General features: G+C 52.2%; 7 protein-coding genes across 7 annotated transcripts; 3 read left to right on the top strand and 4 right to left on the bottom strand.

Moving 5' to 3' along the window:
* Positions 1 to 642: 642 nt before the first annotated feature.
* On the top strand, positions 643 to 2,085 carry N7539_002018 (uncharacterized protein; the record flags this gene model as incomplete). The annotated part of the gene is made up of 1 exon (XM_056931621.1): positions 643 to 2,085. The coding sequence occupies one exon, from the start codon at positions 643 to 645 to the stop codon at positions 2,083 to 2,085; it is 1,443 nt and encodes a 480-aa protein (XP_056793652.1).
* A 480-nt stretch (positions 2,086 to 2,565) lies between these two features.
* Positions 2,566 to 6,812, bottom strand: N7539_002017 (kinase-like domain-containing protein; the record flags this gene model as incomplete). Its single annotated transcript, XM_056931620.1, has 3 exons — positions 2,566 to 4,252; positions 5,673 to 5,866; positions 5,958 to 6,812. 3 exons carry the CDS (start codon positions 6,810 to 6,812, stop codon positions 2,566 to 2,568), a joined length of 2,736 nt encoding a protein of 911 aa, XP_056793651.1.
* Positions 6,813 to 7,908: 1,096 nt separating this feature from the next.
* N7539_002016 (uncharacterized protein) lies at positions 7,909 to 9,920 on the bottom strand (the record flags this gene model as incomplete). Its single annotated transcript, XM_056931619.1, has 5 exons — positions 7,909 to 8,322; positions 8,384 to 8,490; positions 8,983 to 9,243; positions 9,447 to 9,575; positions 9,857 to 9,920. 5 exons carry the CDS (start codon positions 9,918 to 9,920, stop codon positions 7,909 to 7,911), a joined length of 975 nt encoding a protein of 324 aa, XP_056793650.1.
* A 955-nt stretch (positions 9,921 to 10,875) lies between these two features.
* N7539_002015 (electron-transferring-flavoprotein dehydrogenase) lies at positions 10,876 to 12,965 on the bottom strand (the record flags this gene model as incomplete). Its single annotated transcript, XM_056931618.1, has 4 exons — positions 10,876 to 10,975; positions 11,070 to 11,655; positions 11,730 to 12,587; positions 12,674 to 12,965. 4 exons carry the CDS (start codon positions 12,963 to 12,965, stop codon positions 10,876 to 10,878), a joined length of 1,836 nt encoding a protein of 611 aa, XP_056793649.1.
* Positions 12,966 to 17,181: 4,216 nt separating this feature from the next.
* Positions 17,182 to 18,211, top strand: N7539_002014 (TBP family protein; the record flags this gene model as incomplete). The annotated part of the gene is made up of 4 exons (XM_056931617.1): positions 17,182 to 17,435; positions 17,537 to 17,624; positions 17,710 to 18,124; positions 18,195 to 18,211. 4 exons carry the CDS (start codon positions 17,182 to 17,184, stop codon positions 18,209 to 18,211), a joined length of 774 nt encoding a protein of 257 aa, XP_056793648.1.
* An 856-nt stretch (positions 18,212 to 19,067) lies between these two features.
* N7539_002013 (NAD(P)/FAD-dependent oxidoreductase) lies at positions 19,068 to 20,733 on the bottom strand (the record flags this gene model as incomplete). Its single annotated transcript, XM_056931616.1, has 3 exons — positions 19,068 to 19,377; positions 19,566 to 20,550; positions 20,685 to 20,733. The coding sequence occupies 3 exons, from the start codon at positions 20,731 to 20,733 to the stop codon at positions 19,068 to 19,070; spliced, it is 1,344 nt and encodes a 447-aa protein (XP_056793647.1).
* Positions 20,734 to 21,395: 662 nt separating this feature from the next.
* Positions 21,396 to 22,532, top strand: N7539_002012 (class I SAM-dependent methyltransferase; the record flags this gene model as incomplete). Its single annotated transcript, XM_056931615.1, has 2 exons — positions 21,396 to 21,458; positions 21,570 to 22,532. 2 exons carry the CDS (start codon positions 21,396 to 21,398, stop codon positions 22,530 to 22,532), a joined length of 1,026 nt encoding a protein of 341 aa, XP_056793646.1.
* Positions 22,533 to 25,955: the final 3,423 nt, after the last annotated feature.

Below are 25,955 nucleotides of genomic sequence, written 5' to 3'. Positions count from 1 at the left end.
CTATACAGTAAGCAGGAAAGATTCTTTAGTAGATCACGTCCTCACTTGTGAAGACAGTGTCGAGACTCATTCACTATTGACAGGAGGTACAAGGCTTGAAGACAGTCGCCATTACACTGATGCAATCATCAATTCCGGGTCAGAGTTAATCCGCCCCGAGCATGTAGCCTTCCACTTTGTCGCATTCGCCGAGCGTGATCCTCGTATGGACATAGATCATTTGCTTTCTCGTCATTGTTGGTCGATCATATGTGCATCATCCTTTGACGAAAATTTGAGAAACGCCGATACTCATCTTTCACTGGCTTTTTAGTGTGGAGTGAGGTGTTTTGAATCGCATCTAACCGACTGGACTAAACCGCCTGAGATTGGAAACCACTGAGATTCAATTCCGCAAGAGCGCGCTGGCGCGCTGAGCCTTGATAGGCCGCAGCGACCAAGATACAAGCAAGCAGGAGAAATCAAAAATAAACAAAGTTAGCGACCAATCGTCAAGGAGATTCACCTTGACCTGCCTATCTCTTTGCTGATCTACTCCTCTACCCACCCACTCCGATCCCTCCTACATTACCAATCTCTCACCCCACGAACTCCTCTTCTCACCTCCCGACGCTTCGTTCTTCTCTCGCTTCAGACGACCATATGGAAGCTTCCACGTCTCAAGCATCGACCAAACGCCGCATCCCCGGCCTTCCCAATCCGGTGATTGCGGCGACACAGCAGAAATGGCTCTTCACAGATGAAGAGCTCGAACGGACACCATCGCGGATCGACAAGATTGACCGTGAGAAGGAGGATTACATCCGGCATCGTGCCGTGGAGTTCATATGGCAGGTTAGCCTGATGCTCAAGATGCCGCCACAAACATCAATGACTGCGACGGTGCTCATGCATCGCTTTCTCATGCGCTACTCCTTGCGGGGACAATATCCAGAGGTTGGCGCGGATCTTATGCACCCCAAGGTCATCGCAGCCGTGGCGCTGTTCGTGGCGTTCAAAGTGGACGAGACCATGCGCCGCATGAAGGATTTTGTGGTGGCCTGCTGCCGTGTCGCCATGAAGCAACCGGAGCTAGTTGTGGACGAACAGTCCAAGGATTACTGGAAATGGCGTGATTTAATCCTTCAGAATGAGAGTGTGATGCTTGAATTCCTGTGTTTCGACCTCCAGCTCGAATCACCTTATCGCATCCTTTGGGACTATTCCCTCTTCCTCGGTTTGGGCGACAACCGACCCCTCCGTCACGCCGCATACGCCTTTCTGAACGACTCTACGTACACCGTTCTCTGCCTGCAGTTCCAGCCCCGTGTCATTGCGGCGGCCGCCTTGTATGCCGCGGCTCGTCACTGCAAAGTTGCTTTCCCAGATGACGCAGAGGGACGTCCATGGTGGCGACAATTAGATGTCAATGTGGACGAGCTCATTCGCGCCTGCAAATTGATCGTCAAGATTTACGAACGCGTGCAGCAAAACCTGAGCAAGGGTTATCCGGACTTTACATTCTCGGACGCGGATGCTAATGACCCTACCCGTCTTTTCAACAATAACCCCATTGCCGATCCTGTCCTCACTCCCAGGCTCGATACGACTGGCGATCCATCAAATGCGATAAATGGTCGCAAGCGTTCCAGAGAGCCCGAGTCTCACTCCGACGAACACAGCCAACCTACTCCACAAGTGCAAGACCCTTCTTCCTTGAACGGAGATCGCTCGACGAAACGTCAGCGCACCGTTTCTCCACACTCTGCCGCAGCCACAGCCTCAGCTGCATCTCCCTCAGTTACAACGCGTCCACGAATTCCTGTTCGAGCTGTAGAAATTCTGCACCAAAACAAGGCCAACGACCAAACACAAATGGACAATTCGGACCAGAACCCCGCCCCTCCACCTTCGTTCTCCCACAATCCTCCGCAATCTCGACCTGACGAGACCAGCGCTGAAGAAGGCGAAGTCTCAGACGACAAAACCGCCGATACTTCTACAGTCGCACGTCCAAGTATCTCTAAAGCTGATGTTAAGACGCCAACGGAGGTCAACGGTGTCAATAGCGGCGAAGGAGAGGGAAGCGAGGAGGGTGAGATCTAAATGCAGAGGTTCGCATCCGAAGATGCACTTCTCATTCTGTAACTTTATCAATGACCGTCAATGAACATCTCTTGATGAATGCTGGAAAACCAGATGCTGCTTAATAATGATGTGAATGAGCCTGCCTAGTAGGCTGGCAGGTCAGTAGCTAGTAGCCAGTAGCTACTAGCTACTAGCTCTTCTTTATACTAGTTGGCTCAAATATTCTGATCACATGAATATTCAACAGATTTAACAAGGCTTAGAAGGCGCGCGAAAGCTTTTTGGTTTAGTGTTCAAGGAACAGAAACAGGCTACTGAGAAAGATGATGTCCAGCATCGAGCTGGCTTACTAACCTATTGTAGTCAAGCCTGCTCGGAAAAGAAGTAGAATAAGTGGAAGGAACAAATCTGTTATGACCAGCCCTTGCTGAAAGTCGCGAACACAAACAGGACCATGATCTTGATTTTCAACTTCAACGCCGTGCTAAAACCCATTCTCTAATAACCCGCGGTCATCGCCCCCGCCCCGTGATCGAAGAAGCTGCTCGAAGCCACGTAGCTGAAGCCACCAAAAGGATCGCCTTCGCCTGATGCGTGTGCGTTGAGACTCGAGGACATGCACGATTGGCCTCTGGCATACAGATCGTCAAATCCACTGTTAACCGTTGGGCTGAGCGGGACCTGCGTGAAGTCGGCTGAAAAATTCTCTGCCAGAGCCGGATCGGTAACGACAGGTTGGATGGGCGGGTTGAGCTCGCGGCGCTCAAGAGCTGCCCAATCAATCTTGCGGAAGAAGCGGTGCTTCTTGATCGTTTGTAGATCCTTGGGCATGTGGTAGCCGAGTCGCTTGGCGGGATCCTTGCGAAGAAGTCGGGTGAGCAGATCCTTGGCGTCAGGCCCGAGGTAATAGGGCAGCACTAGCTTCTGCTTCACGATCTTCTCTTGCATCTTCGCGTGATTGTTGGCGCGGAAAGGGGGCGATCCAGTCAAGAGGTCAAAGCCGAGCGCACCCAGAGACCACCAGTCGCATGCCTTGCCGTATGGTTTACCCTGGACCACTTCTGGAGCCATGTAGTCAATCGTGCCCAGCGAGGAATTGCACCGGTCATCGTCGTTGAGCGCGATTTTGCTCAGGCCAAAGTCGGTTAGAAGCAGGTGACCCTCGTGGTCCAGAAGACAGTTTTCGGGCTTGAGATCTCGGTACAGCACACCGACATTCTGGTGCAAGTGCACCAGGGCGAGGACCATCTCTGCCATATAAAAGGCTGCAGCATCTTCTTCGAACATGCGCTCCATGGCGAGATGGTGGAAAAGCTCGCCGCCCTGGGCATATTCCAAGATCAAGTACAGCTTCTCGTGATCCTGGAATGCGTAGAACAGCTTGACCACGAATGGATGCCGGTTGACACTTTCCAAGACCATGCGCTCAGTCTTGGTCTGCTCCACAAGCTTCTTGTGCACAGTTATCGAGGCCTTCTTGAACTGCTTCTGGGCGTAGAGTTTGCCAGTGACAATGTGTCGAACCAGCAAAACAGTTCCAAATGATCCCTTCCCTAGGCAGAGCAACGTTTCGAAATCCGCGGCACTCATCTTTCGGCAGAGCTGACTCTTCATGTCAGGTCCATTTGTCTGGGCGACAGGACTCGCACTGACCGAAGGCTCATCTTGGCCTGCGTCCGCACTGACAAAGTCATGTTCGAGCGGGACTTCGTAGCTCGTAAGGATCTCAGTTTGATCGCTGTCAGAGCACGCGCTGGCATTGCTCGGGGTCGCGGAGCAAGCAAATTGGATCCGTGACTTTGGCTTCTCGGAGAGACTCAGCGAATCCAGTTGAAGCTTCAGCGCGCTAATCCCGTGCGCGGTGCTTGGCTGAGCGCGTGGACTCGCTCCACCGATCGCTTCCATTGGGTGCGACTCAGCTGCTCGGGAGCTTGACACAGAAAAATCCGAGTCCTCATCGGCAGAAGCCAAGGGTGTAAACCCACGGACGGTAGACGGTGCCGGGTCCGCCGCCACGTACTGCTTCTTCTTCTTGGCCTTGCGCCGCTGCTTGCCCGACAAGAGATCCGGGTGGAAAGTCGGCGGGGGCATCATCTTGTCTGCCTGGGGAGCTTGTTCAGTGACCAGATCCGCTGGTGTCTCGGCGCGGGAAGGCTGCGCGTTGTCGGCCTGGGGGTGAAGATGTCTGCGACAGCGAGATCGTCAGGCATCGTAGGTGTGGCCATGTCGCTGCTGCGCGGTGATCAGCGATTTTCGAGCACGTCCGGGACAAGAGCTGCGAATCAGGGCGTCGGCCAGATTCGCGACAGCAAAGCGAAGTGAAAGTGATCCCCTAGTGACACGGTGGTGACAGCGACCACTACGTGTTGGGGAGTAGAGTTGATTTCCTGTCATGAGATGTTCAATCAGCATCAGAGAGCCGCAAATCGAAAATAATTTGGGGACTGATACGGTGGAGGGGTACGCAGAGTCTTAGCTTTGAGGAAGTTGCCCCACTCAGCAAGGCCAAGGCCAAGGCCGCGGAAGACAAGAGAGACAGGGAGTGAGAGCGCGAAGTAAGGGTCAAAGCAGAAAAGAGAACTGACTGTGATGTGAGACCTGAGTGACAGTCTCCTACGGCCTGGTGCCCAGCAACTTCACAGAGTTGTCAGCCTTGTTAAGTGTCCGCCCTGATTCAGGACGGACTCGGGACCCCTAGCCAAATCACCTTGCTGGCGGCGAAGTCAGTTGGCAAGGCAGACGCGAGCGAGCGAGGATATGCTGTCGAGCGCGCTGACTTGGTGGAGTCACGAATGGCGCAAATCTGAGAGAGGGAGGAGGGAGGGTTGGCCAGAGAGCTGGTCAGAGGAGTCGCAACGGAGAGGAAATTTGGCGCAGGCAAGCACATAGAGAAATCGCGTGTTGGCTGAAGCTTGGATTGTAAAGAGTTACTTGCGTCGCTTGTTTTGATCTTGATGTCAAACAATGAGGAACCAACACGAGTGTTTCCTCAATGAACGGAGTTGTGGAGGGAAGATCAAAGAATTGGAGAAACCGAGAGCGCGGGAAGTGGAATAATCGCTCATCTTTCCGGGCGGACCTCCGGGGCCTAGACTAAGCCCAATTAGGACTTCACGTGCACAACATGGGCTATCTTTGAACGATGAATGGTTCCTCAAGGGGATAAAGTGCAGCCTTTTTTGGAAATCTGATCTTGTAAGTAGGCACCTGCAGTCTTTCTCAGAAGGCTTGTCGAACTGGTACCTGTGTACAGTCAGGCTGTCAGCAGGACCGACGAGGACATCAATGCTACGAGCCTCTCCCCGAGCAGCTAAAGTAGTATGAGAAAGCCTTGTCGAAGAGCCTCAAACTTGGATCTGAGTGGCCTAGCTACGTCATCGCTCATCCGTAATTTGCACAGACGCGCAAGAAGAACTCATAAAGTCGAAAAGGATGCCGCTGCACTAATTGACGGATTCTCACTGTCATACTTGTTACACAACCATGTTTTCTGAGATGCTCAAGAAGTAAAAATTTACGCATCGGCCGCGGCTATGCGGGCGCACCCGCGCCCAGTCAGCCAGCATTTGTCGATCGATCTTAAGACTCCAGATCCCCAGCCTCACCGGTGCGCCACCTCGTGGCTTTGGAAGAATGCTTGGGTGCGAGTAACTTCCACGCCAGAACGCTGGACAAAGGCCAGAGCGCTCGGTTTCTCAACGCGCACTGTCACACGCTCATTGCCAAAGTCGACGGTCACGATGCGTGCCACAAAGGTCGCAAGTGCTTCGACCGTCTGGAATGTCGTCTCATCGACTTTCTATTTCTGTCTGTTAGAGCATGCCCTGATTTGAAGCACAGCCAAGGCAGGGTATCACCCAGCCGCCATGAGTGGGAAATTGGCAACATACCTCTGCAACAGCACGCGTGAGAGCAACATAGGTGTTCACCACAGTTGATCCCCAAGCCAGCTGACCGGGTCCCTCAAAGCCGAGAGAGATGATGACAGCCTGCTTCTCAACGCGCTCATGGGAATTCACGCCGAGGATGCAGTAACATCGAATACCCTCAATTCGGAACTCTTCTTCCAAGACCACAGGAGATCGGGATTCCGATTCGAGAGCATCTGCACCAGCCTCGTCATTGTAGCCCCATACCGTGACACTTCGATACTTGAGCCCCTCTTCGGCGCGCAGCAAAGCCTTGGGCAGATGCAACCACACTTCACACCGACCGTATTCTGCCGTAATGGGAGCTGGACCGGCATCTGCAGACTGTGGAGCAGGCGGCGCCTGCGAGCCGGAGAAGCTGTTGCGAGGGCTCTGGCGAAGGTGCGACATACGGCGCACTCCAGCGGCAGTCTCATCCAGTAAGCTCAAGCCACAGTTTGCAACAATACCAGCAGTCACCCGTGGATCCTGTCCAACTGCACTCGCTTTCATCTCCTCGCGTCGTGTGCCTTCAACACTGACCATGCGGTGATGGGGATGCTCCGGGGAGCTGGTATGCTGAGCCATCTCGCGGACATCCGTTTCTAGGCGACGGAACAGCTTGCCGTAGTCAATTGATAGGGAGACGTCATCTTTCTCGGCAGCAGCGATGGCAGAGGAGTAAGAGAGCTTCAGACTTGCCGTGCAGGGTTGCGGCTTGCCTGGTCGATGCCATGGGTCAGGCGCAGCGGGAAGTGGAAGCTGAATGTCGCGAAGACGGACGCTATCAAGAAATGCTGGGACAGCTGGGATGTGCATCGTGGACCGGAGGGACATTGTGAGTCAAGTTTTCGGAAGTAACGACTGCTGGGTAGATCGAGAAGCTGGAGGGAGCTTAGCTCCGATTGCGGGGTCGATTTCCGCGTGTCCGGACGCGCGAGCCCAGGAAATTTTGCGGACTATACTTGCAAAGACACCTTCCAAGCAAGCAGAGGATGTCGTGTGAACAAGAAGTAATGGGAAAGACTTGCGGCTACCACAAGGAAAAGAGATGTGTGGGCGTAATGTGGGGTGATTCTTTGAGAGAGCTCCCGGGGGGGTTTTTTTCTCTATTCGAAGTCGAAGCGGGGGTGGGGCCCGGTAAGTACTGGTATGACCACATCTTAAAGGATGCGGAACCGCTCATCAGATCATGACCCAACTTTTTCTCCAGCCGTGAGGGACTCTGGTGTCATGAAGGTGAAACGACAGTTCTGAGTCGACATGAAGTACCTGTTTGACCTTTTCTCGACGAGAAAGTCTAGAAGATCAATTTAGTATGGCAGGTGAGCTCTGACGAAGACAGCTAGAACCCTCAGCGGCGCGAACACCCCATTGATGTCTCCATGATATCATCTTAGCTGAGGATCAAATAGGAAGCTGATAAGAAGGTAGCTCATCGGCCCACGGGGAACCAAGAATGGGATACGTTCGAAAGAGGGTGTCTTGAGATTTGAGTTCAATTCGGGGTAATTGAGACAGCAAACTCGATCGACGAAAAAGTGCAAGCCCGATCTTAAACACTTGTCGCTGCCCTGCTGCGATCCATCTGATCCTTGGAAGATGTAACACAGAGTTTCCTTGCCACAAATTCAGAATGGAGCTTTGCTTCCGCCAGACGCAGACAATTCCATACTACTCCATCTGGTAAAAATCCAGCACATGTCTCGAGACACAGGAGTGACTCAAGCCCAGCCATACCAATGCAAGTCTAACTTGGGTCGCGCGGCTGAAAGTGAGACGTGAAGTCCTCACGCAGAAAAAGAAGCTCACGCTACTACAATTGAGGTCGGGAAAGTATTCAACATAATTCAAACCAGTACAGCTAACATAGGAGAGACGTCGAACCGGGAACAGAAGGGGACTCGTAAAGGACTAGCCGGCGGGTGAGCATCTACCAGTATCTTGGGGCACGCTCGTAGGCGACATAGTCACCTCGTGGAGGGGAGCGAGGACGACCATAGGGCCGAGCAGCCAGGTAAGGGTCATCGTAATGGCGGGGAGGAGGTGGAGGCCGGGGATCATAAGGGTCCTCATAGGGGCGGCGGGGGGGTCCATATTCATCCATGCGAGGGCGAGGAGGGGTCCGGCGTCCGTATCCATCGCGGTCATAATAGCCTGGGCGCATTGGGACAGGCGATCGCTCCCGGTAGTGGTCTCGGGGGCTGTATCCACGAGGTGCTGGAAAACGTCGGTCATAGTCGTCCATAGGAGGGTAGGGCCGGCGGGGAGAGCGGGACCGGTAGGGATCTCGGTAAGGACGGTCCTCATAGGGTTGAATCTGGAAGAAGGCATGAGATGCGGGTTTCTTTTGTCGGACCAGCAACCAGAGCATGTGACGGTCGAGGTATGGAGGGTCAGTATCTTACATCGGCAACACATGTTACGCGAGAACCCTTGAACTCATTCTGGTCCAGTTTCTCCACGGCAGTTTTGAGGTCGTTGGCGGTCTCAAACTCGACGAATCTTGGGTTACCTTGTCAATGGATGTCCAGGTGGAAATCGAAGATGAAGACCCCGCGGGGGCTGAGCGCGGGTCTTTGCTCTTTGTGACGGAAAACCTACCCTCTTCCTTGTTCACGGCCGGTCTCAGAATAGACTACGTCCAGGCCCGATTGGCGAGCAAAGTCTTTCAGGTCCTAGAGAAAGGCATGGTGAGTCCCACTCTTGTAATCAAAGCAAAGGAGATGGCCAGTCCCATCCCAAGGGGCAGACGTGAGCTCGAGGAGGCACTATGGCAAGCGACAAACTCCGGTGAAATGGCATCGTGATCCGCAAGGGCCTGGCTGAGATCCAAGGGCCTAATTTGGTGGTCAACAGCCGATATGCTGGTCTGGCTTCGGTATCTTGCAGTGATCTCGAAAGAATACTGCGTAATGCCTCTTCCACATCGGTATGCCATGAAGAAAAAAGATCCAGCGCCCGCAAGATCACGGCATTCAGGTCCCAGGGGCCACGAAACATGTACCAAAGGGATGGCGAGACACAGTGCCGTCCAGTCCAAGTTCCAGAGGGGGGGGGGAAAGTTCCAGATAATCCGAGGAATAAAAAGGACTTGCGCTGCTAACCTGCCAACTAGTTTCAGGAAGACCGGAAATTTGCATCCGGAACATGGTGCGACGGGGTCGGGGCACCGCCGGGCGATCTGTTGGACCAGGGAAGTTTTCCTTGCGGGTCTTACCACGAGCGAACTGCACAGTCAGTCGCTCGCCCTTGAAGTCGCTGCCATCTGTTTGAGTGGTGAGTAAAGCCCAGTGGCAATTCTGGCGAGCATGATATGGAAGTGAACCTGGATCACGTACGGAAGGCTAGAACGGGAAGATCCGAAAGTTAACCATGTCCATACATGAAAGAATGGTTCGGCCGCCACCACGTTGTCAACCCATTCATGTAGGCATGACGATCAGGGTGGCTCAACCAGGGCAAACCTACCTGGCACAACATCCCGGGCATCCATGGCGTCCTCATACTCGATAAAGCCGAACCCATTCATCAGCTTGATTTCAGTAATCTTTCCAGATCCATGGGTACCGAAATGTTCTTCGATATCCTGTTTTGTAACTGCGGTTTCGATCATAAATCATCTTAGCTTAGTCGAGCCTTTAAGGGAGGAGGGTTGTAGCTTCCCCAGTGATACCAATAGCTCACAGACTCCCTCTCTTCCGCTCAAGTGGCCCAACCTAGTCCGTGATGTCCCGGCACAACTTCACCGAATGAACTGCGCCTCCCGAAGGACTGTACGAAGGGACCTCAAGAGGAAGTACCAAGGCCACAGGCATGACTTTGGAGGCGAGTGAAGACCATCATGGTGCATTTGGGAAATTAGGAAGATGTAAGCCTACCATTTCGGGGAAGGTTTCCCAAATAGAGACGGGTCGATGAGACTTCCGTCGCCATGGCCGCCATGGCGGTCAGTCAGACGATATGGTGAGAGTAGTGAAAGGTTACAAGAGAAGTGACCAGAATGGATCCAGAGCCGAATGCCTGCGAATCAGGTAGACCCGACCGGGGGCCTCTGGAGATCCGGAACACGAAAAGGGGGAGAGGAGGACTGAGATTAGGCTTCTGGGCTTCGCTCGTTAGGCCGACACACTCTGATTCTGCAGAGCACTGCAGGCAAGGATGAAAAGAGGAATCAAAGTGATGCACGGAGTGCAAAGGAGAAAGGGAGAGGAGGAGGATGTGATGGGGAGAGAGCAAAAGATGGCGGTGGGCGAAGCATCAGCTGGAGACTCAAGGCGCCTCACTTTTGGTGTTGCTGTTCCATGATCCACGTGGTTTACCGCCGAACAAACACGCTGAAACAGGTACAGGGCACAGTACCGTTGGAAACATGGCCTGATCTTCGGACCTTTCAAGTGACCTTTGTTATATTCTTCTTTGATGTTGATCGCTCCATACTACTTCGAAGTCTTACCTACCATCAGCACGCCACGAGGTTCTTTTAAGGGGCTGTTTCTGTTACCAATAAATTTGGCTTGACGGGCAATGACCTCGTGGTCCTCCACTTGCATTCCACGGTTCCGATATCCGCAAACCCTCCCCGTGGGGATCGTCGTCAGTACAGTATATTTTGATCATGATTATTAAATTGAACCTCATCTAGGAGTCGCTGTAAGCGCACATATACATAAGGCTATTTGCGTGTCATTCTTTTTCGAGTCTACTTCTGCTGTTGAATGAACTGAATGACAGGAGCCTGCCCAACTACATGTAAGAGCAAGGGAGCCATGAAAAGAAACAACGCTTGCTCTTTTTGGTATTCTGGCTACTATGTACAAATGCTTGGACCACCCTGCCTGTCATCATCTAAACCCAGGCTTGTTGGACCCGTTGCCCAAAGAGTGAAAATCGAAATAGCTTACGTCATGACGTACTTGGGACCCTCGCCGCCCTGCGGAGTTTGCCAGTTGATATCCTGCGTTGGTACCTTGATATCGCAGGTCTTGCAATGAATACAACTGCAGAAAATCATGCGTTAGTGCACGTACTGGACATTTCGCTTGATCCAGCAGCCCAGAGAGGGATGGTGAGACCGATGGATAGTAAACTTACTTTTGCGCGTTGATCTGGAATCTGACACCATGCTGCTTGCTGGGATCTTCAACGTACTCATACACACCAGCTGGGCAGAAGCGATTTTCCACACCCTTGTATACCGGCCAGGCGAGATCCTTGTGGGCCTCCCAATCCTTAACCTGGAGATGAACAGGTTGGTCCTCTTCGTGGTTGGTACCAGTGCGGCTCACGCTGGTCAGAATGTCGAATGTGATCTTGCCATCGGGCTTGGGATACTCGATCTTGTTGCACTCCGAGGCTGGCTTGGTGGCAGCGGCATCGGTGCCGTGATGCTTGAGCGTCCAGGGCACACGACCGCGGAAGATCATCGCCTCCAGCCCAGAGTAAAGCAGACCACCCCAGAAACCGAGCCAGCTGTTGAACGAGGGCCGGATGTTGCGCACCTCGTACAATTCCTTCCAAATGGAGGACTCACGGAGAGCCTTTTCATAATCAAAGAGGAACACCGTTCCCTCGTCCTTACTTTGAAGAGCAGAGTAGGTAGCTTCGGCGGCCAACATGCCTGACCTCATCGCGGTGTGAGTACCCTTGATCTTGGGCACGTTCAAGAAACCTGCCGTGTCTCCGATCAAAGCACCCCCGGGAAGGCGCATCTCGGAATTGACTGGAAGCCGCCCTCGTTCAACGCACGCGCACCGTAAGAGATGCACTTGCCGCCCTCCAGCACTTCCCGAAACATGGGATGTTGCTTCATCTTCTGGAACTCCCCGTAAGGCGACAGCCATGGGTTGGGATAGTCCAAGCCAACCACTAGTCCAATGCTGACCATGTTGTCACCAAAGTGGTACATCCAGGCTCCTCCGTACGTATCCTTGGGCAGCGGGTAGCCCATCGAGTGAGTGATTTCACCCGACTTGAACTTCTCCGGCTGAATCTCCCAGATTTCCTTGATTCCCAGGCCATATGTTTGCGGCTGGCTATCCCGTCGCAGGTCAAACTTCTTCACCACCTGCTTGGTCAGGCTGCCGTGACAGCCTTCGCCGAGGAGGGTGACTCGGGCGTGAAACTCCATACCACGTTCAAAGTTGTCCTTGGGACGGCCGTCGCGGCCCAGACCGAGATCGTTGGTCGCAACTCCCTTGACTGAGCCATCGCTATTGTAGACCACCTCGCTGGCGGCGAATCCGGGGTAAACCTCGACGCCAAGCTCCTCGGCGCGCTCGCCAAGCCACTTGGTCAGTTCGTTCAAGCTAATGATGTAGTTGCCATGGTTGTGCATTTGGGGCGGCGTAGGCAGAGGGTAAGACGATTTCTCGGTCAGGTAGCGCATTTTGTCGCCTTTGGCCGGAGTCGCACCTTCGAAGCGAGAAGGGTTATCCTCCGCAAGCCAGTCGGGAAAGAGCTCATTCATGGCAGTGGGTTCAAGGACGTTGCCGGAAACGATATGAGCGCCCAATTCACCCGCCTTTTCCAACAGTATCACTCGAAATTCCTCATTACCAGCATCGTTTGCAAGCTGCTTCAACCGAATAGCAGCAGCCAGACCAGCAGGACCTACACGCATACCGGAAGTCCTCTCAATTAGCAGGCCAAAAATTGCCAAATATTGAAGCTCAAGGAGAACACTGCTGGTGACATACCGCCGCCAACGATACAAACATCCACCTCATCGGACTCCCGTTCGATTGAACGGGGGTCAAACTGGCCATCATCCTCAGTTTGTCGGCGGATTACTGACTGCGAAAACGCGCGAATCTGTGTAGATGGGACCAATGATGGCGAGCGGCGAGCAGTGCGGGGACGCGCTGTCGCGGTATATGTGGAAGGAGCGCGACCAGGACCTGTGAAGGTCGTATTTACTCGCGCGAGACGGGATGATGAGCATCGCATCTCCCGCCTCAGCAGCGGCAAGACGCCGGCTCTTGACGCCATGGCGAACGTGATCTGATCAGATAAGAATTTTCCAGTGATGAATTGTCGGTGCACAGATAGAGGTCTCCTCTCAGCGAACTAGTTGTTGGCCGGGATAGCCGCGTTAGGAATTGGAGGTGTCTTGTGAGGGGGAAGCCTTCCAGCGGGTTGTAGTAAGATGGAGGTTGAGCCTTGAATAGCCGAGTCTGGTGGCAGGTGCTCCAGAGCGCCGAAAACCGCCCGGCCGAGGCTCGGCTACCAATCACAGGGCTTGTGAATCGAATCGGCCGTCGACGGTCGCGTTCCATTTTTCCAGTCACGGGCCGCCGGAGATCTTCGGAGATTTGCAAGAGCTCCCCAGGTGGCAGGAAGACTACAGCAATGGTCCCGAGCGATGGGTGTCTGGAGGGTAAGTTGCTGGATCAAGATCGAGAAGAGGTGACTTTTACCCATGAGGACTCACGCTATATCTGAGTCCACGTGTCTAGGGTGAATCTGATGGGGACGGCTTGAAATGATATCAGCCTTGAACCACATGCAAGGCTCAACGCGGGAGAGGTAATATTCCCCGTCAAGTACGGATCATTAGTCGGTGGTGTTGAATGTTGACATCATCAAATGCCACTCCAGCTGGTTCATGTGGAAGTATACTGAGAGCTCAATCATACCGGCCACTTGAGGCATGTGATGACAAACTTATATCTTAGATTGAGTATAGGAAATCCCTCCTCAAAGGGTCAATGCCTGCTACATATATTGAGTATGTACTAGGTAGTTAGATACATTGCTGTACCTATTATCTATGCCCGTTAGTTGGAGATCACATCCATGGAATGTATGGAGACTAGAGAATATTCCGATGGAGATAAGTACCTACCTGACTATATATATAATCCAACCTCAAGCTAGTTAAGCAATTTTCGATTCTATTCGAGTTTAATCGATCTGACCACCCCATGACCTCCATCCCATGAGGTTTGAGGTTTTTAAAAAACTAAAAGAAACCGGTAACAATCCAGTTAATTCGAGTAATTACCACCCCATGACCCCATCCCCAGAGTCCAGTCCCCGCGTATTAAGCTTATTTAGATGTGATGTTTCAGTACAACAGTAGCGGGTCCTCTAGTATCCATGTACTTTCGACCGCTCTGGAGTACTTCACGAGAACGCAGCAAGACGCAGATACCGAATTCGATCAAGAGCACAGATGCTCTGAGGCATACATCAAATGATGGGATCGGAAACATACGGAAACATTTGTACTTTACAGGGACACAAGGAACCCGACGTTATCAAGCTGTGGCTTGAAAGCACAGCAGCAAGTGGCCTACCCTCATACCGTCCAACTCCTAGCTCTATACAGGACTCGGGGAATCTCTGATGAACAGTAGTATCCTTCACCATCATACCCGGCTCGCTCCATAGGTGCTCTCCTGGCTACACCTTCTACATGTACGACGGTTCGGGTGTAAACGGTTGCCTTTGTATCAAGCAGCACATTTGATCAGATAACTCGAGCCGGAGTTGGAATGCGACGGTACTGTACATAGTAAATACAATCTAATGAATCCACAGTTCCATACCTCTTGCAGCTGCCTGGCGGCAAGGCCGGGTATGCCGGTATGGCATTCGCCCCGGTCCACCAGAGCATTATTCTAGAGAGTGGAATGCTCGGCATCCGTGATCGCCGCTGGAAACCGTAATGCAATAGTGCATAGTTCGAACACTCCTAACTTTAGCAGTACACAGAACAGCTATGTGTCTACAAAGTCTGGCTCTGCCCTTGACTCAAATTGACACACATAAGTGAGCTACACTTACCCTCTATATTTCTAGCAGTGAGGACAGTATTATTGGCCAAGATCATGGAATGATCCCTGCAAGACCACGTCTCTCGACTCATCGAGTCATCGCCCATCATGGAGGGAGGGTTGGTCACTCACGCAGCAGGACGAGCAGACGGAGGCTGTCACATTCTGGCAAAAGGCAGCCACTTTAGTGACTCCATCAGTAGAGAGGTCCATGATCTGCATGCCAACAAATTCTGTCTGGAAACGCCCATGCATGTGGTCATGCTGATGTGTCCAATTGTTGGGCATATGTGATTTCCATTCTATTTGTATTTCCTTTTGGGAATCACAGATGTACCGTAGAAGCCTAAGATACCCAGGGGATGCTCTTGGCGAACGAGTGGATCAAGATCTGCGACAATCAGTCCCGAGTCTCGACAGTCGTCCTGTAATCTCCCCCCGGACACCATTCGACCTGACAGCCAAAGCCAGAATGATCTCCCTCCTCAGTCCTCACTTCTCTCTGCTTACACGATGCGCAGCCACCTAACCCGAAGACTGTCAAGATGCAAGGATGGAGGTCACCGTGAAAATGTGATCGCTTGACTACATACCATGTCAGAGGCTTTCTGCCGCACGGGTTCGTTTGACAATACCGACCAGCGCGCCCGTCACGGGTGTCACGGAGAGACATGACTCATCATACGCGTGCTGCTACAAGCCAAGGCTCAACTCATCCACCAGGTATGTGCCAGCAACCTCTCTTCGCTGCCCAGGAGGCACCTTGTTCAGCAGTGGCTTGAGAACGAAGAGAAATTCATCTTGGGATGATTAGCACGATCCATCCGATATGGTGATACTGTGTTGGTGCAACTTGCACATTTCACGCTTGCACAGTCACTATTCCTGGGGGTGCTGGCACTTGGATGAAAATGATCGGTCGATCCCCCCAAGTTGACTAGGGGGAAGCACGTAACCATGCTCGCACCTTCGTTATCGGCTTCAGGCAGCAAGAGGGAGCAGCCATGTCGTGGTGGACTCTGCTGATTGGACCAGGGGCCCCAGACAGGATGAGACGGGTCCAAAGTCTCCCAAACTGCACTCACACAGGATCCGAGTATCACTATCAACTGCAGGAGGCTCACGAACCAGTGACTGGCTGCAGCCGCGGTACCGCGCAAGACGACTGAGAGAGTCAGAATCATCGAGGGTCTAGAGGGGAGCCACGCAAGGGCGTCACGACCAGTCACCGCGCCGCATGAATCAAGGCGGGTCTCGTCACCACGAATCATCGACTCGTAGGCCGGTTCCCCGGTATCATTGGAGTCGCTGACCAGTCTCCACGCCGCGACCGGCAATAGAGTGGAGTTGTGTGTAAGCTAGTGGCGGAGGAGTGGATGCTGAGTGGTGCTTAGCGGCCATGGGTGGAAATGGGTGGAACGGAAAGGCATCTCTCGCTGCTGTTGCCGCCACTCAGGCGGGCCCCAGCCTCCCCTGACGCGGACAGTGTGTCAGCACTATATAAAGGGCCTCCCTCCCGCGCCCGTCTGCCTGGGCGATTTTTGGGATTTCCGTCTCGGTCTTGGCATCTACTGCATCTACCTCCCAACGCTTCCCTTTCCTCCTCTCCCCGATCAATCTAGACGCTTGAGTTCATTTTAGAACTTCATCGTCTTTCGGGAAGCTGCTCATATTTCTTTGATTATTTTTTTTTCTTGTGGAAGAAAAAAAATCAATCAGAAGAACGAGCCCACTCTACCTCAGGCAGTTCACCGAGGTTATCCGTCTCCCACTGCAAAGGGTCGTGACCCGATATTGGAGGCTTACCTAATCTGGAAGTCAACTCCCTGCTCACCCACAGGGTCTTGCTATCCACCACTTTCATTCAGATAGACACAGGATCTCATTCCTTCTCAAAAGAAAAAAAATACCAGAGTGCATGAGAAAGGGCATCATCTCATCAAATCCTTGAAACACGCAAAAAAAAACACTTTTGGCTGTTCTCACTTTGTGATCCCTGAACCTCACTTTCCCGTCATACAGAAAACACTTGAGTGTGCTTTTCTTGATCTACTCTGCCATTCTCCCATCCTTCGTGGTCGATTGCCAGTGCATCTGAATTTTTGAATTTACGTGATCGTTGTCGTCATCCTTGTTGGTCTCGACGGACTTGCTCTTTCTGGGGGACACATTCACTTGTTCATCTCCCAAGTATCGCTGGTGAGCCTTTGCCTGATTCATCCCGAGTTTCTTGTTGCGACCGCCTTCACCACCGCCTTGTTGATACTCGGTGTTGACATGTCACGGTCGCCCCTCCCGCGAGTCCACTCTGCTCTCAACAATAATCACCTTCCTTACTGACGCTGCCATCCCCCATTCAGTTGAGACGCGATCCAAATCATCGTCAACTCAGGTTTTCGAGACTTTACCAGCAGACATCTGTCAAGATGGACTCGCTGACGACCCATCCGTCGAACGCGCAGCAGGCCCGTGCCTTCACTTCGCCTTCTTCGCTCTCCTTCCCTGGTGGAGCTGGTGATCTCACTCCACCTTCGTTGGAGAAAGAGAACCAGGGCGCCCAGGGCCAGCAGTACGCCGGAGCAAATGCCACTGACGGCAACGGGGTGACGCCCGCGACTCCGGCTGCGACTCCTGGTGCGGCCAACCAGAACAACCCAAGCGGCATCGTTCCCACCTTGCAGTGAGTATTCTCTATTGTTTTTTTTTTTTTGAAGCCCTGTGTCTCTTTGTGTTTCCATTCCAAAGAAATCACCGGCTGAGATGTCTTCTCTCCCTAAAAAGGAACATCGTGGCCACTGTCAACCTGGACTGCCGCCTTGATCTCAAGACTATTGCGCTGCACGCGCGCAACGCCGAATACAATCCCAAGGTAGATATCACACCTTCCCTGAAATTGTGTAAAACATTCAGGGTACAGTGTGGCTGAACTGGTTCTTTTCCTTTGTCTGCAATAGCGTTTCGCTGCCGTCATCATGCGTATCCGAGAGCCCAAGACCACCGCTCTGATCTTCGCCTCGGGCAAGATGGTGGTTACCGGTGCCAAGTCCGAGGATGATTCGAAGCTCGCTTCCCGCAAGTACGCTCGTATCATCCAGAAGCTCGGGTTCAACGCCAAGTTCACGGATTTCAAGATCCAGAACATCGTCGGTTCTTGCGATATCAAGTTCCCCATCCGCCTGGAAGGGTTGGCCTCTCGTCACCACCACTTCAGCTCTTACGAGCCCGAGCTGTTCCCTGGTCTGATCTACCGTATGATGAAGCCCAAGATTGTGCTCCTGATCTTCGTCAGTGGTAAGATCGTGTTGACTGGCGCTAAAGTGCGCGAGGAGATCTACTCGGCGTTCGAGCTGATCTACCCTGTGCTGTCTGGTAAGTGTCCAGCATGCTGGTGCTACACTGTCCCGATCATTTTGGTATGGGTCTAACCCCAATGTCTTAGATTTCCGCAAGGTCTAGGGTGTTCTCACAACGTCCATCCTGACCTGGAGCTCGTCGCGCCCCCCAACAATCTAACTTCCTTGTACCAACACTTTTACTCTTCCTTGCCCTTGTTCTCTCTCGCGCGCGTCACAAGCACATCGTCAGCTGGCGTCACACTTCTCCCTGCTCTGATGAGGTGCGTGCTTGCGTTGACTTGGGCTTATTCGGCTTTGTTCACTTTATCTTTGTTTTTTTTTTCCATCTTTTACTGGAGTTGTGGCTCCCTCACGATTTTTTCACGCAAGCATTATTCGGCGTCTTAGCGAATCAGGTACTATGGGTCCTTTTTTTTTTTTCTTTTACTCGTTTACGCGTCACTCCCCGAACAGCTTAGATTGCTGCGTGATGCAAGAGGGAGATATGGGCGTGTTTTGATGCGCTGGCAGGACAGCATTGTCTTCCTGCCCTTTGGCTTTTCTGTTCCCATGATGAATGCAACCACATCATCATGCCATGGGCCTCAAAAAAAATAATGAGATGTTCCTCGAGAGTTTTTTTTGCTTTACAATAATCTCCCTTAGGAACGTACAGTTGCACCTTGAAAGCCATCTCGTTTCTTTGAGTGCTAGCCAAGTCAGCAGGTTACTTGACAGTCTATAATGTCCTATTGCATGATGTGTCCTCTGCCCGCTCAGCTCCAAGTCTCTAATCATGGGTGAGACACGTAGATCGAACCATCAGGATGATGGTACACAGCTAGCTGCAGTCCACTATCTATCAAGGCACGGCGATAATAATTCGAATTTTAACTGAATATCCTGTGCATCTATGTCGATGAGCGTTTCCAGCCCAGCCCTTTTCTGTCTATACATAGCATCAACCAGAAAGACACCTACAATACACTCGTCCGACTTGCTTTCGCCGTCTTGGCCAACTCATCCTTCAGAATCGAGTCCCTTGCGCCAGACCGACTGCCGTCACCATCGGGAATTACATCCGTGGCTGCCTCGGTCGAGACCGGTTCAGTCCACGTCCACATGTCTCGCAGCTCGGGTTCTAGCGTGCCCTCTAATGCATCCACGATCTTGTCTCCGATGACTGGGAAGAACTTGTATCCGTGTCCACTGCCGCCCGTGGCAAGGAAGAGGCCGTCGTACTCTGGATGATAAGAGATGATAAAATCGCCATTGGGACTGTCTGGTCTGTTAACAGTGGGACTGAGAAGGATGGGAGAGTGCAGGGGCGACCCGTTTCTTCTTCTTGGCAGTCCGTTCTATTGAGAAGATGCCCTTCCCGTATAGTCCGGGACTTACCGCCAGGATGGAGGAGAAACAAAACCCGCTCCAAAAAAGGGAAAAAGATGCAACGCAGGACAGGGACTTGAACTTACGTGTCTGTGTACCAGCACAGGCGAGTCGTAACAAATGGTCGGTCCACGAACCGTGGCAGCAATTGCTTCAGTGCATCGCGGAAGGCTTCTTGGCCCTCCAAAGGAACAGGTGCATGTGTATCGGGCATGCTGACCTCCATACTCTCACCGGATGAACGGTTGGCGCCAGGAACCGGCAGTGTGACGGGGTTTCGATATCCGTAGGCATGTCGCGCAATTTTGAGCAGATTGTTCCGCGGTGGGATGATGAAGATGCCCGTTGCAAAATTGAGAATGGTCGGCAGGTTTTCCAACTCTCTCTGTTCCGCATCAGAGATCTTGATATATGCAATCGCTTGGCCTGTGGCAACGGCTTTGCCTCGCATGTCGACCAATCTGCCTGTCCATGCTCCCGTGGCCAGGATCACCAAGTCTGCATGGAGTGTTTCACCACCGACCAGGGAGACACCCTTGACTTTGGGCTTCGCCGTCGAGCTATCGTAGAGCAACGATTCCACCTCTCCCCTCTTGAATTGGACCCGGCCATCTGTATCGAGCCGCTGTTTCGCAAAGCGAACTCCGGCAGCAGCATCGCTCCAGCCAGATCCCCAGTTCACGTACCCACCCGCCACATCCAGGTCCTCGCCGTACGCTGGCACGACGCCCAGAACATCCCTTTTTGATGGCAGGAAAACCACATTCTCACCCTCCAGAGCTCTAACATTGGCATAGCTTTGGCGTGCATAGGCCTGGGCGCTCGCGCTGTTCTCAGGGTACACCAGCAGAAGGCCATTCTGTGTGTATCGGCCCTCTGCTCCCCATGCGGTTGCGCGCCAGCGTTGGATGGCGGCGTTTGCAAGCTTACTATATGCAGCGCTTGCATAGTCGGCTCTCACGATCCGTGAGGTGTCCACGGAAGAACCATGGGGATTTGGGATTGGTGCTGATTCGACCACGGTGATTTGGAGCGTCGGATGACGCTCGCGGAGAGAGAGCGCCGTAGATACTATAGAAATTTGCTGAGCGAATGCTCACATTCTGGAAAGGATGCGCGTGCACGACTACCCGGCTCCTTGAGCTACATGTGGTGGGGACACTATTGCTGCTGGATGTGGAAAGGGAATGAACTCGAAGACTTACGGCCAAAGACGCCTCCGCCGACGATCAAAATCTTCTCTGGTAGAGTCATTGTTTAGTCTCTGGTTGAGGGGGAGATGAGAAGGTCCCAATGCAGTCAGAGGATAGACGCAGGCGACATGAAGTAAATGCAGGTGATTTGTCCGACTCTGCACCCTGAGTCAACAGCCGATAACGGAGATCCACCGGCTTCTCCTCTTCATCGGGCGCACTTGGTGACTGTTTGGGGAGCGTTTTTCGTACGCGCCGGTTGTCTACTGCCGGGAAACCGGGACGTTGCCGACCTGAACCGAGTCTCGGGCCTCAGGTGTGTTTCTCTGCCATCGCGTACGCTTCTCGGCCGTCCGTTCTAAACTACTGAGGATCGACTGGACTCAGCACCACGTCTGCCGACGGAGACTAGCATCGGTAACCCGGAGTACCCCACAATATTGAAGGCTCCCGTGCCGCATACGCAGGGTTCTTGTTTTATCCCAACTCGAACTCGGACTAGTTGGCTTAACTGGGGCCGAGCGCCTCGTTCCCGTCCAGCTCGGTGATTGTTATCATCCAAGAATCGCGGATGCCACCTTGATGCCCATTGACTTGGGCCAGTCACTGTGCTCTTGAAACGCATAACATAGAGAGACTTTGCGCAAGCACAGAGCTTGCAGGCTTCCCCCCGCTATTCATCATGCTTGCGACGAGAGTACGTCCGGCAAAGATAGGGCGACAATGCCCTCCTACTTGTTGTACCAGAGGCATTCAAAGCAAAACGCGTCGAACATCGCCAACAATGTAAGTTCTGTGACATCTTCTCCATTTGAATCATATTGACCTTGAAGTCGAGAAAGCTCACACTTCCACAGTAGCAGAACAAGCCCGTCACCGAGGCAAGCAGCTCCCAAGTCTGAGCTGCAAAAATTTCAGGAGCGCATGCGCGCCGAATCAGCCGCGGCCTCTCCACGGAAATCTTCCCATGGGATTCCACCGCGTGCACTGACCTTCCTCGGCATCACCGCCTTGGTCATCAGCACATACACCAGCTACCTCTATGCTTCGTATAAACGAGAAGTGTCCAAAGCGCAGTCCTTGGACGTGCCGACCGACGTCTCGGATCGGTACAATTCCACCGCTCGGACCTTCGATGCTGAGGTGGAATTGTCCGAAAGGGTCATGCGCATGGGGAGTAAGCGGGCTGACTTGGTGCGGATGGCGCGCGGCGATGTTTTGGAGGTGAGCTGCGGTACGGGGCGCAATTTGGAGTATTACGAGCTTGGCGAGCGTCGAGGCGTGGATACAGAGGGGAAGAGCACTGTTCGAGGCTGTCGATCGTTGACCATGATCGATCTGAGCCCGCAGATGGTCAGCATTGCCGAGGACAAGTTCCGGCGTCTGAGACCTGAGTTCACGCGGGTGTTGTTCCGTGCTCAGGATGCAGCAACGGTGACAGTTGAAAAGCCGACCTTTCCATCGGGGGTAGAGTCAACGAGTACGAGGCAAAGCGCGCTAGGCCGTCCAACACGCCAGGATGGGTACTACGATACGATTGTTCAGACGATGGGACTGTGCTCCATGCCTGATCCAGCGGCCACTCTTCGACATTTGGGTTCGATCACGGAGCCGGAACGCGGTCGCATCCTGCTTCTCGAGCATGGACGGTCTCACTACGACTGGTTGAATCGGATACTGGATAACTTGGCGCCGTCTCATGCAGATCGACATGGGTGTTGGTGGAACCGGGACATTGGCGCGATTGTGAAAGAGAGTGGGTTGGAAGTTGTGGAAGAGAAACGGTGGCACTTTGGCACTACGTGGAAGTATGTCTTGAGACCTCGGCAGCATTCAGCGAGGGAAGCAAAGAAGGAATGATAGGGCTGCTTGCGTTGTCAGTGGCTAGAGCTTTTCCATGTTGGGGGCGCAGACATGGCCTCGGAGTTTAACCATGGTGGGACTTTCGAGCCAGAATCACCTGTTGAAGGAATGTACGATATGATGCGGAAGAACACACAAGAAGCAAAAATTATCCCCGGGTTTCTTTGGCTCAAGCTGATCGTCTCCACGGACCACATCTTTTTCCCAATTCCTCCGCATCCCTCTCTGAGATCACCCGAACTATCATGGCAGGGCTACCTCAGCATGGTGTGGCAAGCTAGATGTTTTCGCGCAGAAATCATCTATGCTTCATATATCCCTCGCAAAGGTCGATCCCTAAATGAGTCGGTCTCTACATCCGTGCTGGCCCTGCTATCCTGCGGTGTGCCCGTTGGAGTGCAAATGCTGGATCGCCCTGGATATGGACACCTATAGGCTAGCTTTCATTGAAGGCGGAAATGGAAGAATTTTGAAGTTCCATCTCAGCTCGGGTCGCCTGGCATTGAGTAACTGCTATTAGGGATGCTCTCATCTGCTACCATGGAGAACCTGGAGATGAAGGATCGGATAACTATGGCCTGAGGCGAGTATCTCTGTGCCGGAGGTGGAGGTGGTAACAGGTACCTATCAATCGCTCTATCAACCCAAGGAGTCAAAAGCTGGATTCACCCAATTTATCAGCACGCCAGTAGCAGAAGATCAAGTTATGCAGGTCACTTCATCAAATCAGACACTAGTAGATTCGGCCAGGAGGATCTAAGAAATGAAGCTCTGGCTGAATTCTGGGAAGAGAAAGTATCTACTGGCGCTTCCACATGGACCACTTTTACCAAAGGTAAAAAGCATGAAATCAATGGGTCTTTCGTACTTTATATGGAACAGGAATCGATAACACCCACTATCTAGTGTCTAGACTCTAGACTGATCGTCTCGAACGAGGACGGGACTTCGTGGCCGAGAACAACCCGATTGACTGTCCTTCCATTTCCCCGACTGATTCCAAGGCGCATCGCATCCATAGTGCACGGTTGGTCTTCCCAGAGATCCAAATTCCGGATTTTTGGACGATGTCTTGCACCAAGGTTGGCCGCTACTACTGGCTGATGGCCCAAAACTTCAAAAGTGTATTGGCGAATCATGCGATGCGGGGTCAGTAGGAAAACCGGACCTGAAAAGAGTTTCAATTGGGATCCTCGGCTGCTCATCAACCTGCTTTTCTTCGCTGGAAAGGTGTGTCTGTCGATAACGTAGGGGAGAGGTGAGACTCGTGTACATCGCTGCCATTGAACAGTCACTCCGATGGGTAACCTCCATGATGGAGTCGGCTCGACCCATCTTCTACCTCGACCTCATTATTGGACTCTGACATGCTTGAATTTCAGCCGGTGGCACAGACCATTCATGTAGACTTTCTTTGCCGAGTCTTCGTACTCCGCAAGTGAGTGTGTCTGCAAGTCTTCATAGCCGGTTACCGGTGCCACACTTAGGAGTCGAGCCCGTTCACTAGACCCTTCTCACTGCGTGGTTACTTATTTGTAGGTGCTCGTGGACGTATGAATGACGGTTATGTCGAGATTTGGTACTATCTATAAATACTACTGAATTATGTGCACCTTCATGAGTGCCAGAAGTTTGATATCTTCAATGTATTGTTACAGTGGAGTCGGACGAAGATCGCTTGTATGTTTCATCATGGATCTTCCAGTTAGCCCACATGATTCAGTACTACTACCCGGCTGTGCTGACGGTACTTCTGTAGCCCAAGAGGCTCCCTTTGTTCTTCTGTGGGGATGCGGAGAAATACCTACCACATGTCCCAGTCACAGTCATGCACTACTCCGTGACTACTGCACGATGGATAGCCTAAACTTAAAAGAGGCTATCAACTAACTAGCTCCATGTCACCTACGTAATCACAGAGACGATCCAGTGAATCAATGGCTCAAGGGTTGTGTGATTCCTTTTTAGGCTTTTCAAGACAGGCACTTTTGAGGATTAAATGGGGAACATCATCAGCAAGAACTATATCTAAGTACGACAGAGGAAGTTCCGTCATTCAAACGACATCATAGGACACTTAAGATTTCATGATACTGATTAAACTGGAGGATGGACAGAATGTGCAATAAAGACCTCATGTTCCGTTTAACTGTAAACAATAGAATCCTATAACAAAAACTCAACTACTATCGTATTCAACTCGGAGACGGATGGCTCAGTGGCGTACCCGTGGTCCAGAATCGGGCGGCACGAGTCGATCCTATCAGAAACGGGGTCGAATCCTTCGAGAAAGATGTCATACACCCAAAGTTTACTAACTGTGCAATGTGCATGGTATCCCATCGTGACGGAGTGCTTCATTGAAAACGACATCAGAGGACCAATTGATCGGGTCAACCATGTCCAGTAGATCCACAGGCGCAAGATTGATGAAAGCTCCCTCTGCTTCGGCTAGGCTATGTGGGTGGGCACTGGGCAGTGGCGGGGATTCAGGATCATTGAGGGGTACTACTGTCAATAGAAACATGGGCACAGCACGTAATTGTATGAGATGAGCTCCAGCAGGGAAGAAGATCGGCGTGTACTTTGCTGATTTTGGAGGAATTGACTTTTTGCCAAGGGTACGGATTTGATCCGAGTTCATTCCAGTCTCACGTTTCGCAAGGCTTTCTACATATCATCTGCACCACACTTTCGTGTTCATTATCACGCCATAAGGAGGTACTCCGTACACATCCTACGACGTCATCAAGGAGATATTGGAGGCTTCTGGGAAGCCTCTCCCAAACCTTATGCTTATCTAGACTTTTGGTAGGAATTCACTTGCGCCCTGGTACACAAGCTTCGATCAAGGAGGAGTTGGAAAGGAGAATCCAACGGGGTATCCGCGCCTAGTAGCACCAACAACTGTAGGTCTAAAATGTTCGTATGACATGTGATTCTGCCGCTCACCACAGTCCATAGATTAGGTAGATTATCTCCCCCTCAGCAATCTCACTCCTCATCCCTCTCACACGTCGATATTGCTGCCCCTACAGTAGCCGTATCTCATCATAAAAGAAGGAGATGACTTTCTATCGCAGAAAAAAAAAACACTAAGACTAAAGAACCAATAGATGATCATTTAAAGTTGTGCACACTGCATTAGTGTATGCGACCTTTGAAGCTAAGAGCGAGATGGGCGAAGAATGCGGGAATGATGTATCGACGACCTGACGCATCTGTCATCATCTCGACGTTGCTTCATAGGTTGATGTAGGTGGTCGACCCATCGGGAAAGTCGCGTGTGCGTTCACGCTACTGGATAAGTGAGTAGTCTACTTTACCTTCTACAGTAGGTACCAGGCTACAAAGATATGCGAGAGACAAATGTTGTGACTTACCGGGGCCGCTTGAATATCATACCATCCGAGCTCTCTG

The sequence above is a fragment of the Penicillium diatomitis genome (assembly GCF_028827545.1).
Source record: "Penicillium diatomitis strain IBT 30728 chromosome Unknown utg000002l_segment0_segment0, whole genome shotgun sequence".
Classification (NCBI taxonomy): Eukaryota; Fungi; Ascomycota; class Eurotiomycetes; order Eurotiales; family Aspergillaceae; genus Penicillium; species Penicillium diatomitis.
This window is presented reverse-complemented; position numbering and strand designations above follow the sequence as displayed.